This window comes from Taurulus bubalis, assembly GCF_910589615.1.
Source record: "Taurulus bubalis genome assembly, chromosome: 10".
Classification (NCBI taxonomy): Eukaryota; Metazoa; Chordata; class Actinopteri; order Perciformes; family Cottidae; genus Taurulus; species Taurulus bubalis.
The window spans coordinates 495,702-510,676 of record NC_136598.1 but is presented as its reverse complement, the minus strand read 5'-3'; the positions used below and the strand labels follow the sequence as shown (position 1 = coordinate 510,676).

At 44.9% G+C, this 14,975-nt stretch overlaps 1 protein-coding gene across 2 annotated transcripts in view; it reads left to right on the top strand.

The window, feature by feature from the left end:
* The window catches only part of LOC306742220 (leucine-rich repeat and fibronectin type III domain-containing protein 1-like protein), a gene marked incomplete at both ends in the record, with an annotated part of 40,873 nt that overhangs the window by 12,311 nt on the left and 13,587 nt on the right, over positions 1-14,975 (top strand). For both annotated transcript variants that reach the window (XM_079224562.1, XM_079224563.1), the window contains 2 exons: positions 3,315-3,527; positions 4,943-5,253. In XM_079224562.1, coding sequence (XP_079080688.1) covers positions 3,315-3,527; positions 4,943-5,253 — 524 coding nt within the window. The remainder of the gene's footprint in view (positions 1-3,314; positions 3,528-4,942; positions 5,254-14,975) is intronic.

Here is a 14,975-nt window from a genome sequence, read left to right as displayed (position 1 = left end):
ACAGCACCACACAATTACATTATTATTATTATATTATATACCCGCAAGAACAAAACATATTATTTTCAAAAATATAACATGACTACAATGATTTGATGCTTCATTGGAAAACCTCAGAAGAAGCTTTGAAGTCCAGCCGTACTTACTTCGGGACTGCTTTGATAGATAATGCTGAGTCTGCAAACAGATCATCTAAAGGGGCCGCTGGTTGATCTCGTTACCTTTCGTGAGAATAATAACACAAATATTGTACTTCTTGATAACAGGAGCCCCAAGTGATTATTAGCTGGCTAATTCTGTCAGCTAAAAAATGTCTGATTTAAACGTGTTGGGCCTAGAAATTGCATTCTGTGTGTTTGGCATCAAAATCCACGGCATCCTGCAGCCTTCTCAACTTTTAGCCCTCTGTGGCTCACGATCACCGTGCTTCTCAAGGACGCTTGAGCCGGGCAGATGGTGGGTGTCACAGAGGAGTGAACCTTCTGGTGAAAGTGTGGAGTCATGTAGTTTGATATGCAAAATGCATCAGATTCATGACATTGCGTCATGTATTAATCTCCGATATTATTGTACAATTAGAAGACACAAAGGGGGGAAATGAAGGGAAAATAGCCAAGATCTGGTTTAAGATGACAGTGTCGGGTAAAAGTGAGCCACGTTGTTTTATATATTGTGTGGTTTATTTAACAAGGACAGTGCACATTAATGAACATCACTGCAAATGTAGCAATAAAGCCATTTTCCATCACAAGTCCCTGGAGACATGTTGGAGACAAAGGAAACCCTGACTACATACAAACAATTACTGGGTTTGAAGTAGTAAATCAGAAATGAGTTAACCCTTCCAGCCCATGTGTTCTGGCTCATGATGCTTTCACACGATGCAATTCTATCCTCCTGTCAACCAACATAACAATATTACGCCTCGTGGAAACACAGGAGTAAACAGGACTAAATAGCAGGACCCAGGCAGCCGGGTGAGATGTAGTTAAAACAGCCCTTTACTTATCGGATCAAGATCAGGACACAGGTAGTGCAAACAAATCAGGCCGGGATGAGGCAACACAAACAGGCAAAGATATCAACACCAGGGAAGTGAATGCTGGGAACATTGGGAAGAAGCTGTAGAGGGTTCATTAAATGCATTGCTGTGTGATGGATTGGTTGTGATGTTTTAGGGAAATGTTCACTAAAACATCACAAGAAGTCAGAAGGTGAATGACATGGTTTGACTTGAGGCCTGAGTAGCAATCCCTCAACAACAGATGATAGAGAGAGTTGTTCTACAATGCTTCATCAATACCCATATGTTTGGGTATGCTTGTTTTTGTTAGCTTGCTGGCAACCGGAAAAAAAAGTGTCCCCATCCTACTATGTATAGTTCTCACCCCTTAACTTTTTCAGTATGGAGGTGGGTTTTAAGAGGTGTACGGAGGCATTGTATGGACACCCGGGACGCCATAGTGAGAGGGTCGTACACGAATGATTCATAATTGATGTGTTTTTCAATGCCTCATTTCTATACAACAAATATTCATGATGGATTAAATAAACAATTTGCTGAGAAAGAATTAAAGGCCCGTCTCATATTGACGCTTGTCCCAAAAATACGCCGGATGAGTTTGGTGATTGAAGCCACTTCCTGTTCTGTTACCCTCAGAATCCGAATAAAATATATATTTGTCACAAAAAAAGAAAAATAAGCAAAACAACCAAAGCCAATAAGACACTTTTAAGAGGAACATATTTATGTATATGGAAGAAGACAATCACAGGACCCAAGGGATTATTGTAAAAGACTGTGTGTCATACAGGAAAACAATATATGGCATCATCATTATTATATAAAAGCAAATTTTTACAGTGTGTGCCACCTGAAGGAACAGCCACATCAGAGGAGTAGCGTTTAAATATTGCTGACGATCCAGTGCAGACGCGTAGATGCTCCACATCGTGTTTCGATGGTGTGGGACTAAAGGTGGAGCAGCCGCTGAGGGGCCTGTTCTCCACCTGCTGGGGGGCCTTTCCATACGGTTGCAGAGCTACACGGATATTTGGAGAGATAACAGAAGGAAGAGGCTGCAGTTCAAAATGTGACCTTAAAGAGGAGGATACAGAGGGTGACGCCTCACCTGGAGATCCTCAGGAGCCGATCCCTCTTCAATGATAAGTGGCAGTGCACCATGAGATAAAGATGGGATTAATTGGCATCATCTCCGAGAGGTTGACGCGTAGACCTTCACCTCACCTCCAGTAATAGTCGCGGGCCTCCCTCCGAGAGGTGCTGCAGGATCGCTGTACGAGGATTAGCCTTGTACAGAGGTCAATCCCCCCCTGTGTCACCACAAGCGTCTGGGCATATTAACACTCAGAGAGTTAAGAGCCTCTTTCCGCTGCAAGGACAAGGGGGCCTCCACTGCATCCGTCAAGCAGTCAGACATTAGCCATCGGCCGCCAAGGAACCCCCTTGAAATGGATGCAAGCCGCTCGGCACCGTTTCCTCTCCGACGGGGAGCTCAGCAATCCGACCGGTTCAATCCTCATGAAATGGAAAGGAGAGTTGACTGTGGTGGGCATTTGAGGGGTTAACTAGACAACACAGATAATAAGTCCAGATGAGCACTTCACACACTCCTTCACACACTTCCACACACTCACATCAGGGAGCAGCCTGGTTCAATCACAGCCCTTTTTACTCTGAGCTTCACGGGAGCGATTGAGGGTTAGAATGTAATACAAGACTGAACTGCACCGGTGCTGTATGAGAAGCTCCAGCCCAGCGGTCATCAGGTCAGCAATCTTCTCTGCTGGTTACAAGACCCAAGGAGGGTTCAGAATAAAAAGTGTTTTTGAAGATGCACTGAGTGGTAGGAATGATGAGTAAGCCCCGGTAAGCCTTGGCAGGCCCTGCATGGCCTCGCGATAATACTCCGCCAGGGTTTTGACTGGCTTTATTCTGGCTTAGGTGCTAGTGGGTGGGTTTTACATATTGCAAAGGCTGAACTCACTTAATCTTCATTTGCACACAACAGAACTCCTTCTGAGAGACGACTGTGTGAAGAACACGCCGCTGGAAGCCGGTGATGAGCTCTGTGCACAGACAGCTCACTTCTGTAGTTCTCACATGTTTTCTTGGATACTTTATCTCACTTTATTTTTTTCTGTAAAATCAAAAACTGCAGTTAGAATCTCAGCACGTTTTTAATATTCACCCCTCTGGAAAGTCCTGCTCCTTTCCTGCAGCTGTTGATAGTAGAGTTAGTGGAGTGAATTCTCAATAACAATAAACGTTTTGCTCGGATGTCCCTCAACAGGAGGAGTTTGTTTGCGAGCCGCCGATGATAACTCGCCACACCTCCAAGATGTTCGTGATGGAGGGTCAGGAGGTCAGCCTGCGCTGCAAGTCCATCGGGGATCCTGAGCCGTCCACGCACTGGGTCAGTCCTGAGGGAAAGCTCATCGGCAACACGTCCAGAACCGTCTGCTACGAGAACGGCTCGCTGGACATCCTCAAGGCCTCGGTCAAGGTAGAGGCGGGGCTTCATTGGTTATGCTTGTGCTGACTATTGCTCAATGTGTTGGTCAATTCATATACTTTCTATTTGGGGCAGCTGTAGCTCAGGGGCAGAGTCTTTCAACCACTGGGTTCTGGGGCCCTCTGCTCCTCGTGCTGAGGACGGGTTACACCCAGAGGGCAGATGTCATGAATGTATGACGAGAGCTTTGACTTTGAAAGTTGAAGTTTCTTCGTATAGATTAAAATACCCAAAACTACTAATCTAATGAGTAATGTTTAGTATGTCAATGTTTAGACATTTATAGAGATAATTAAATGAAGTCTTTTTGACAGAAGTGCTTTTTTGAGAGATTAGTATTAGATTGGTATCTATGAAGCATGTTTTTTACAAATATGTTGATTGGGCATTTTGTTTTTTCAGCACATCAAGACCCAATCTCCCTGTCAATAATCCTCTCTGAAAGATGCCCAGTAATACAATAAAAAATTAAATTTACATAAGTAAAGCAAAATAAGTTGAATGGATTTAAGAGGTGTATTTCATATCAAGTAGTTTGTTCAGTACGTTTTTACAATGAGCTGCAAAGCTGGGATACAAAAGAAAAGCTTTGCATTATCTGTTCACATTTTTGTGCCAAATCCCTCTAAATATAGACATTTTTCAGCCACTGGCTGATTTTTTTCCCAAAAAACTGTTGTTTTTAGAGAGAGGGAAAATAATATTTTTTGGTATCATTTAATCTTGGAATCTCAGAGAACAAACAAAGAATGTACATTACTCAGTTTGGACATTCTGGCAGATTGCCTGTAACTACCTGACAATGTGTGTAACACATACAATTCTGCAAAGGCTATTAAGTCTTTATACGTTTAATTAGTATTAATATTTTGTTCGTTTTGAATTTACAGTACAACATTTAAGGCAAATGTAAATAATGACAACATATATATATATATATATATATATATATATATATAAATATATATAGATAGATAGAGGGAGAGAGGGAGAGGGAGAGAGGAGAGAGAGAGAGAGAGAGAGAGAGAGAGAGAGAGGGAGAGAGAGAGAGGGAAAGAGAGAGAGAGGGAGGGAGAGAGAGAGAGAGAGAGAGAGAGAGAGAGGGAGGGAGAGAGAGAGAGAGAGAGAGAGAGAGAGCTGTAACAGCTATTACATTGAAGCGCAACATCAGGATCTGTAAATAATATTCCTGCCTGCATTTAGCAGGGACGTTAGCATATCCAATGGTTCGCTGTTAGCTTGCTACCAAGAACATCTTTGTTTTGCTTCGTCAGTGTGAAATCTGATCTTTGTTCAAATGGTTGTTTACCTACCCAAATTCCGTCATGAATTAAGTGAATAAAAGACTCATGGTCTGTTTATTATACGAGTAAAAGCTAACTCTTTTCTTTTCCAACGATGTCTAGGATTCTGGAAAGTTCACGTGCATAGCATCCAACGCAGCCGGAGAGGCCACTGCCCCGGTTGAGCTGGTCGTCAACCCCTCGCCGCACTTTGACCCCAAACTGGACCTCGACCCGGGGCCTTCGGACATCCCCACGTCCATCAAGTCCAACGCCAGCGGCGGTCAGGCGCGGTCCGATCAGCAGAGGGTCAGCGTGTCGGATCTGACGTCCGGCTCTGCCACCATCAGATGGCCCCCGCAGAACCACATACCAGGGGTCCGCATGTACCAGATCCAGTACAACAGCTCCTCAGATGACATCCTCATATATCGGTAAGAGAGACGGGGGTGTGGCTGCTGTGGGTCACAAAGATAGAGTCCCTTGAGAAGAAGAAAATTAAGTTTTTCTCCTGAATATTTAAAACACGTGTTCAGACAGAATGAGAGTATCTAATCCTGAAACCAGCAGTGCATCACGAGGGAACTTTTGAGAAAGAAAGAACTGCATCACATCTGCTGTGTCCAAACATAGGAGTGGAGTTACATCATAAACATCACAGATTAAACAATGGCTTTTTTGTCGAGTGATCCATCAATTGTGGGATATAGCGCTCGTAAATGACAATGACTTATAGGGAGAAAAGGAGTGGTGCATCTTTCAGAGGGAACATTTAGTACATAGATCCAGTTCCTGCCTGGTGGCTGACGAGGCTGGATGCTTTAGCAAATACAGGGTATTTTCAATTTGCATCCCGTGGCTTTAAATCCCTGTAAATAGCACATTGTCTTCAGCTCCAAAGAAATCAAATGGCCTTGTTCCACTCTGTGTCATGGTAACACACGTGTTTTCTATCATCCGGTTCCAGCTCTTCATTGAAGCTTTTATGATGTTCACACTTGGTGATACATTCAAATCAGTGTTTTTATGCTCACACTACGCGATTACCTGAAACTCAGCCCGACGTGTCTGGTAGACTTTGTGATGCACAAGCGAGAGCTCTGGGTGGGTTTCAATGATGTTTGCTTGTATTTCCCTTGGTATTGCAGGCTCTGTGCAGACAGCGGTCTGAAAGTAGTGTGCGGTGCCTTCACTGCCCCTGTAGCAGCAGAGGATGGTACGTTTTACACATGGCAGTGTTGTTGGAGGTCTCCAGGTCACTGCAGGAACAGTGGGAACAGCTGATTGTGTGTGTGTGTGTGTGTGTGTGTGTGTGTGTGTGTGTGTGTGTGTGTGTGTGTGTGTGTGTGTGTGTGTGTGTGGGAGCGTACCTTTGGGGGCGTACATAGATATACAGGCATATCACACGCGAAACAGTGTGATTCTGTGTACGCTGTCAGTTATGCTTCTGCAGGTGAAGGAAAAAAGATTCTTACACGATGGAAACAAGTGGAGGAAGTGAGTGAATAATCGGAAAAACAAAACAGGAGTTGCCAACGGGCAAAATTAACATGGACGCCCCCTCAAGTCTGAGCAACAGCTCGGCTTGCTAAAACGACGTCTTATTATGCAGAAACATTGCAGATGGAAGTAAATGTTGAGTTGATGGTGAGAAACTGTTCATTTACTCACGGATTGCATATCCAGTTTTAGCTCACATGTAATGTGTGGAATGAGGTTGTAACCTAAACAAATGCCACGGATCCGTTTCCGTTGCTCTCCGTCGTCACGCAGACACTGGAAGCAGCTGTCAACGCGTTGCTCCACCGCTCTGGGCGATACAATAGGGCTCATGTTCTTCTCCTCATCACGACGTAAAGCTCACTCCGCTGCAGGCGGCTGCGTTCTTCTTCCCCGGCATCCCGACTGCACCGCCCCCCACTTAAATGAAAGGGAAGAGCGACTCTCCAACTCTGGAAACGGCACCATCCGAGGAGCACTTGAATGCAGCATGAGTGTTTTTTTCTTTGCTCCAAACACACATCATCCCAGTGTGAGTCGTTCTCACCGAGGTCTTCAGCGCGTAGGAGACCGTTCAGGGTTTTTCAGGCTGTCAGGATTTTTTTCTTTTTTTTTACATGAACAGCTCGGTGAGCAACAAAAGACAAGTAAACTGAAGGAAAAAACAATGTGATTTGGCTTCAGGGCAACCGCTATCAGATCAGTTCAGTTCTTTATCTCACAATCTTCTTTTTTTAAACCAGAAATGAGGATTCAGAAACAATTCAGAGCTGAATACACATACAAGTACACATCCTAAAACACTACAACACTGCATACATCCTCAGTGAGGCGTATACAGGAGGTGTGAGTCCACCTTGGATCAAACAACTGTTCGTGAAAACCCTAAATCTTCCTGCGCCTGCTGGTGGAGTGCTCTCGACCAGGAATGACACACGTTTCAGAGCTCGGGGTCTGCACGGAGCAGTCAGGACCCCGGGTGCAGACAAGGTGGGCGCCTGCAGTACACTGCTGAATGGAGAGTAAAGGATGTCGTGGTATCAATATGGAAATTTAGGAGTAAAGCCAGACTGAACATGTTCTGCTACTTAAAACAAAGACTAGAAAATGCTCAAAGGGGGAAAGAGTGTATATGCAGCAAAAAACTCTTTGAACTCTGCAGTAAAACAACACACACAGATACATCGCACATAAAAGATACTGCCCAGAAAACATCAAATGTTCATGCGGTGCAAATGTGGAAGCCAGAAATCAGATCAAATGCTGGTGCCGTAATCTATAACGTATATTGAATCGTGCATCTTGGAGGAGTTAAATGAGCGGTGAAGCTTCCCTGAAGGATTTTAAATACATTTTTTGGTTGGTCACCAACCCCCCGATCCTCCAGGCAGCAGCTGATCTGCACATCCTCATCATCAGATGTGGATTTGAGAGCACGTTTCAGACTCCAGCTGCCAAGTGGCTGAGTGAGGACCCTCGATTGGTCCGTGGTACCGACTGACCGCCGGATGGTCCCATCAGCCACTTCAGCCGGCTCCGTAACCTAGCAACGTCATTCAGGATGCATAATTGAGTGTTATTACCACGCATTTGGAGGGCTGACAGATGACAGTCGGAAATGTGCCCACAGACCCAATTCTCATTTTGACCGAAAAGCAAAGTCCCTCGGGTGGCCGTTGGATTGGAGAGAACACGAGGTCAAGGGCAGGGCGTCCAGATGGATGATCTCAGGTTGAACTGTGCTGGGGATCTCGTGATGATCCCGTAACCCGCTTTCATCTCGGCCCACGAGTGTCTATGTAATGCCCCGTTTGTCACATCGTACGCTGTGATAAAAAATAGCCGGAGGTGTTTCAGAGACGATACACGATTGTGTTTTAGGGTGGATTCACACAGCAGAGCAGGTGGAGCGGTGAAAACCAGCCGTGCCTTTCATGTAAGTCATTTCAGTGTGGGTGGTGCATTGGGGAGGCCTGCAGCGTAAGAATGTGCAACAGAAAACCGCGCTGCGGTGGCCAATCCAGAGCTGTACAGCTCGCCATGAAAACCAGAGTCTTGCGTCCCATGGGGTAGCTTGGTGTTAATTGGCCATTAAGTGATACTCCCCCACCACTGATGTAGTTTGACTGCAGCATAAGTGACCAAGACCTCTCGTCTGCAGTTCTCTCTTGCCTCGTGCGAAGGCGGAACCAGTTGGGAGTTGTTGTGGAGCCAGCTTCCTGTTTGCTTCCTGTTTGCTTCCTGTTTGCTTCCTGTTTGTCCACATTGGTTTCTTTTCAACTAAGAAGGAATCCTCCGGGCTTAATCCAGCAGTTATTTTCACCGTGACGGCGGAATTCTCCCAATTTTAATTATTACTAATATTTGAGCCCAGGTGAGAAGTCATTACCCTCACCCTGTCCAAGTGGTTTTCAGATCAGCTAACATATTCAAAACATTTGAACATGAGTTTTGTTCTTGAGAACGTGTCATTTCCAATGGATGCTGGGGACATTGTGCCGTAAAGGCTCTGCATCAGGAACAGTGGCATAATGGCTAACCTGACTATTGCTGGCCATTAAAGCAAATATTAATTAAGTGATGCAGGGATGAGTCCTAAACTCCAGAAATGAATCAGCACTTTTTGCACAGAAATGAATCAGCACTTTTTGCAAATTTTTTGGTTAGATGTCTGAAAAAAGACCTGCAGTTCACATGAGCTGGAGATATTTTAATGATTTGTTCTACAATATAAAATATAACAGTTTCAGATGCCACTCTCATGGGAAATTTGAAAGTGTCTGAAAAGATGAACTTGCTGAACAAAACGTGTAAGGGTCATAAATGTATGTTTGCCACACATCTTACTTTCTGTAATAATCCAAAATCCAATGTAAAAATCCCATAGGCTTTTTGTCGGTGGAACAGTGGATGCTAACGACCCGGCTGGCCTACAGATGTGTGTCATCCCTGCACCACTCTATAAAACTGGCTGATGAGAAAGGAGTTTTATACCTTTTGTTTGTTCTGCTATTTGATTCCAAACTCTTTGTTTGTTTTAAAATGCATGCTTCATTTCCATTTATGTGGTGTGACCCAGATTTATTATTTCATTAGAACCGAAAAGAAAAAAAAGGTTTAGTAATTCAAGGTGGAAAGATGAGCTGGGATTAGTTCTCTGTACCAGAAAGGGAGTGACACAGGTATTTAGTTTTAGTGTTTACAAGAGGTACGGCCCGCCCTGGACTCGGCCGGGCCCTCTTTGGACTCGGCCGGGCCCTCTTTGGACTCGGCTGGGCCCGCCCTGGACTCGGCCGGGCCCTCTTTGGACTCGGCCGGGCCCTCTTTGGACTTGGCTGGGCCCGCCCTCAGACTCGGCTGGGCCCGCCCTGGACTCGGCCGGGCCCGCCCTGGACTCGGCCGGGCCCGCCCTCGGACTCGGCTGGGCCCGCCCTGGACAGACAAGCCTGTCAGTCACTTATCACACGGGAAAAAAAAGAGCGCAACTCTCTGTCGCCGGCGACAGGAGCTGTCTCAGGAGGTAACATGCAAACAGGATGCACAACTAAGATTACCGTAACTCCTCGAATATTTACGCCATCGACGTAATTCCAACGGATTCTGAACGCTAAGAAGCGTAGCTTTCCAGTGCCATGCGGTCCATTACGGTAGTGGTATAGAAAAACGACGGCGAGCTTGTCTGTGGGGGAGGGGTGGAAGAGAGCAGGGAAGATAGTTTGACCTGCTTTTCACTGCCTTTTGAGTGGTGTTTTCTTTGGAAATAATATGTTGTGGTTGTAAACAATAGTATTAGTATATTTTCTGAGAGTTCTGCCACTTGCTGTCCCACCTAAACTCCTCACTAAAGGCCACTTTTCTGTCCACACAAACACAAAGGACAGTGGGAAAAGACAGGCAGAAAGTCATTTTGGGGAGGAAACACTGTACTAGCTGCCTGTAAAAGCCTGCCTGGATGTTTGAGGAGGGCAATAATGGGTTCTGTCTTCAGCTGGACCAGAACTGCTTCAGGGAGATAAACAAATCTCTAAAACGCCTGGACACGGACACACATAAAAGTCTATAACATGGACATTGAATGCTCTATGCAAACAAAACTGTTTGAGAAGATGTAAAATAGGTTCAATTTCATTTCTGTAATCTCAAAAGCTTTGGTCATGTTAATTTTCAATTGTTTAGTAGAGAAATATGATACAAATTGAAATACATTTCTTAACCTTTTGCACAGTGTTTTAAGCCTTTATAACATATAATAATGACAAATACTTGCCAGATTTTTACATTTCTCCTGAAAAAAGGAGCAAAATCATTTTGATCGCAGACAGTCGATGCTCCACAAACAAAAGGCCAACCTGATTATGCTTTGGAGAAGGACTTAACAAAGAAGTTCAGGAGTGAATGGAGGGACACTGTCCTACGCAGATTTCACTTGGCGGCCAACCGTCGTCTCCCGCTCTACTAATGGTGAGTTATCTGGTTTCATCCAGCCTGCTGGCCCTATGGACGAGGCTACATGATTGGTTGTAGGCCTGTGTGTTTGTTCTTTCTGGGAAAAACAAACAAACAAACATGTAATGCAAAGCAATGTCTTCTTCATGTCTGTTGGAGGCTAGCTGTTGGTTGGCCCTTTTCCTCGTTGCTGCGCTCCGCTCTGTTTCGGACAAACAGCGGACAGTGTGTTGTTGTTGAGTGTGTTGTCATCGTTATTGTTGTTGATGTTGTTGCTGGATGTGTGAGCCTAATCATTTTACACCTTTTTAGGCCTATTTTTTTTAAACGTCTTGTTGTGGCTGAATCTTCTATCTGCTGATCTTTCAACACAACATATTGTGGGACTTATGTGTTGCTTGATTGCTGTGTTAATTGATTGACATAGGCCTACGGTTCATGTCTAATTCTATTGGGTAGGCTTCCTGCTCAGCTGGCCTATTTATTAGCTTGTGAGATTCTAAATAACACCGTCTGTCACCTTTTTGTGCCGGAGTTCGATTATAGGTGAAAAGTTGAACTACTATGCTACCATAGGCTGTAAAAAAAAAGTGTCCCCCCCAAGGCAACGTAAGGCCCCCCCGCAAATCAGTGCCTGGCGCCGGGCCTGGCTGGGCCTCTGCTGCTGTGGCCGCCTGAAGGCGCTGAGATGCCGCCCTCTTGTGCTTCAAAGGTCAACAGTATGGCTCTCCGGCTCGGCTGGGAAAAGGATGGGAAGTGAAAGAAAAATCTCCCTCTCCGTTTTCACACCGGCTGTTGTTGTTCCCTTGTGCCCGGCATTTACACCCTCCAGTGGCTCCTCACAAGGGATGAGAGAGCGGTGCCAAGAAAACAGGTCAACGAGAAGAGTCACAAGATAGAATGTATTTAGCATTAGAGCCCAGAATCTGAAGCATGAAGCAAAATGGCTGAAATCAATGCCTTTTCTACAGGCAAAAGGATGAGGGTCTTAAAACCTGCATTACCTTCCGTCTTTGCTCATACACTTTGTCCCTGCTGGCCACCGTACACGCCCTTCCACTATAAATAGCCAGTCTGTGGCTTTTCTGTTCTAGTCCGTGACTCAAGTGAAAAGCCCCCTTTCCAGCTCACAGCAGCAGTGCTTATTGTTTTGACTCACGAGTGCAAAACATTTCATAACGGGAGTGGAGCTCTTTGGCAGAGTTATTGGCCTTCTCCCCTGTACAGCAGAGGAGACCCACTCTGCCCTGTGTGCCCCGCCTCTGCAGTCTGGAGCTCCGTTACTGGGGAGCTAAATCCAGTTCATATGTATTGTTCATTTGAAAATAAGATTTGAACCTGAAAAATCAATGATATTGAACTTTGAATTATTATTTTTTTCTTCAGTTTTCAGTAACAGATTTTATATTTTCAACTTTCACTCTTTAATTTCACAGTTTTGAATCTCTTTTTTTCGGGTTCAATTTTTTTTTTTCAAGTTCAAAACTTTTTTTCAGATTCAGGTCGTTTTTTTTCCAGGTTCAGACTTTTGGCCTGGATCTGGCGTGGGGGCGTGGCTTCAACTGCAGGGGCTGTACATCCTTCACAACAGCACGTCCATTTGCGGCAGGACAATGTTCTGCCTCCCAGAACTTTGAAAGGAAACAAGCGGCCCTTGGCCAACCCAAAGTCCTTCTGTTGCCTGAACCACACACTGATCCACCCACATTTATTCTCACCTTTCACAATAAAAGCCATGGACATATACAGTATACGACATGACTGTTTACCAGAAGGAACTCAAATTCACTCAGAGCATTTGGCTAAAAGGAAACTCAATAAAACAGCTTGCAGTATAAAAAAAGGCTCAGACCGGTTTCCAGAAGCTGCTAGTTGGTCGTCTGCACAAAGCTATTTCAAACCTGTATTGACAAAGTGTAGCAACGATCCTGCGAATTTGCATCACTGCTGGTCCAAAGCGATTTGATGCGAAATATTCTCAGGCGAGTATTTCACATTTTCCTGTTGTTTATTTTTTCACACCTGCAGCGTGCAGAGAGAGGCCTTCAGTATGGGGCCGCAGCGTGGAGGAGTGATGTAACTGAAGCTAATCTCAGCAGCATCTTCTTTCACTGCTGCACAATGCAACAGGAAAGGGAGATAATTGGCAGTAGAAGTAGATAATGAAAAACTGCAGTCTTATAACATGGTATGTAAAAGTCCTGGGGCAAAAGGCAACCTTTGCTTCATTCTTAAAGTCACACTTTTGTTGACTATATCCTTCTATTGGATGAGAATCTCTTGACATTTAAACATAATGACGTATTGGACAAAGCATGTCACACAAACTCTTACTATATATATTTTTTTCCCTACAAAAGTCAAGCAGCACGTGTCAATTTCCACTAGTCTTTTCAAAATGACATTTTAGTTAGGTCTAGGCAACAAAATGACTGAGACTTTACGTTTCACACGGGGAACAAACAGTCTTTTCCCTCCTGTGTGTTTATTTTGTGGTATTCATACTTCCTGGTTCATGATTGCGTGCAAATGGATTTGTATGTATCGAAGAAGAGAACAACCTGCTGCTCAACACGTGCCATTGTGACAGAAGTGTGCCTGGATCAAGGACAGAGTCTGCAGCAGACCTTTTGACATCTGGATGAGGGGCCGCCTCCTCTGTCAGAGCAGTGAGGCGCTACTGTAGGAGTGTGTCCTCCGTTAGAACGAGGAGCACAGGGGTGTCTAACTCATTAAATGCTGCCCCTTCTGATCTCAACTGGGCCAGACCAGTAAAATCATAGCATAATAACGACAATATTTCTCTATGTTTAAATCATTGGTGAAGCTTTTTGGATGATAAACCCTATTTTAAGGTCTTTCTACAATAAACTAGAAACATAAAGACCAAACATTCAGACATCAGCCCACTGTTTACTCCTCAACACCACGAATGAATCGATTGCAACTGAAAATGCTACAAATTATTTTACTTTATGCTTCTTTTGGCTCCAAATCTGCTGAAAGATCGGAAATCCTATCCGTCACACACAATATTCCTCATTAGGCTAATGTTGGCAAAAGCCTGTCACCTAAAAAAAAAAGAGAATGCAAAAAAAAGAAATGTATGTTTTTTTATTTTAGCAGCTATCCGGCGGGTCGAGCTGGACCCCCTGGCGGATCGGATCCGTATGTTTGACACCCAGTAGTAGATAGTGGCAGACATGTTGTTCAGTTTCTCACACGGACAACACGGTAAGAACTGCCCTCTCTGCGAAAAATATTGAAGCCTGCGAATCCTGTGAAATGCTAGCAGTTCTCGGTTCTCGGTGGAGAACCGCTCCCTCACCACACGGCTCCACACAAATGGCTCGTCCAAACGGCCTTTTCCTAACCGTTTATCGTTATAGTCCAGCGAGCGGGCCCTCTGTTATCCCCCGGCCCGCTTCCACACTCACATTTGGGAGCCGTCCAACACCGCTGCACCGCATTAAGCGCCTGACCTGAGCGGCCGCAGCTCGGCGTTCATCATGGAGGTCGTTGAGGGATGGCGGGGGAGGGGGAGGGGGGAGGGAGGAGGGAGGAGGGGGGAGGGGGGGAGGGGGGTTTTACTCGTTCATTTTCCCAGCCGCTGATCTTCCAGCCCGGACCTGGCGGCTCTTCCCTGCAGGCCGCTGCTGCCCTCTCAAAGCGGCGTGACAAATGGGGCAGTGCGATTCGTAGAAGTTCAGTGACCATCATCACAGTCCTAACTAAAAGTTGTTTTAATTGGGCACAGATTGACGGATTCTTTTACACTCTCACTTGCATAGCCTCTCCTCTTCTCTTCCGTTAAGCTGTGACACGAGAAGATACACAGCCACGAGCGCCAGAGAGAGACATCAATGTAGCTGCAACCATGGTGGGAGAACGAGGGCGCAGTGCAAACAGAGTTCATATGAAGCGTTGTTTAAAAGGGTTCTGAATCAGTTGTTCTTATTCTACTTCAAGTGAAGGCTTTAATATGTAATTATTGAAATATATATATAAATATTTCAATAACTATATAACTAGTTTAGTCTGAAAGATCTTTCATTACATAGAAATAATAATAAACCTTTACATTTTCTTCGGACTCCTAAACCCACTATTTCCTCTCCTATATTCACTGTAGAAATTCAGAATGCAATAATGGTTGCAGATGGACATGTGAATGAGGGGAGTACTCGCAGTAGACATAATTTGGAGGTTG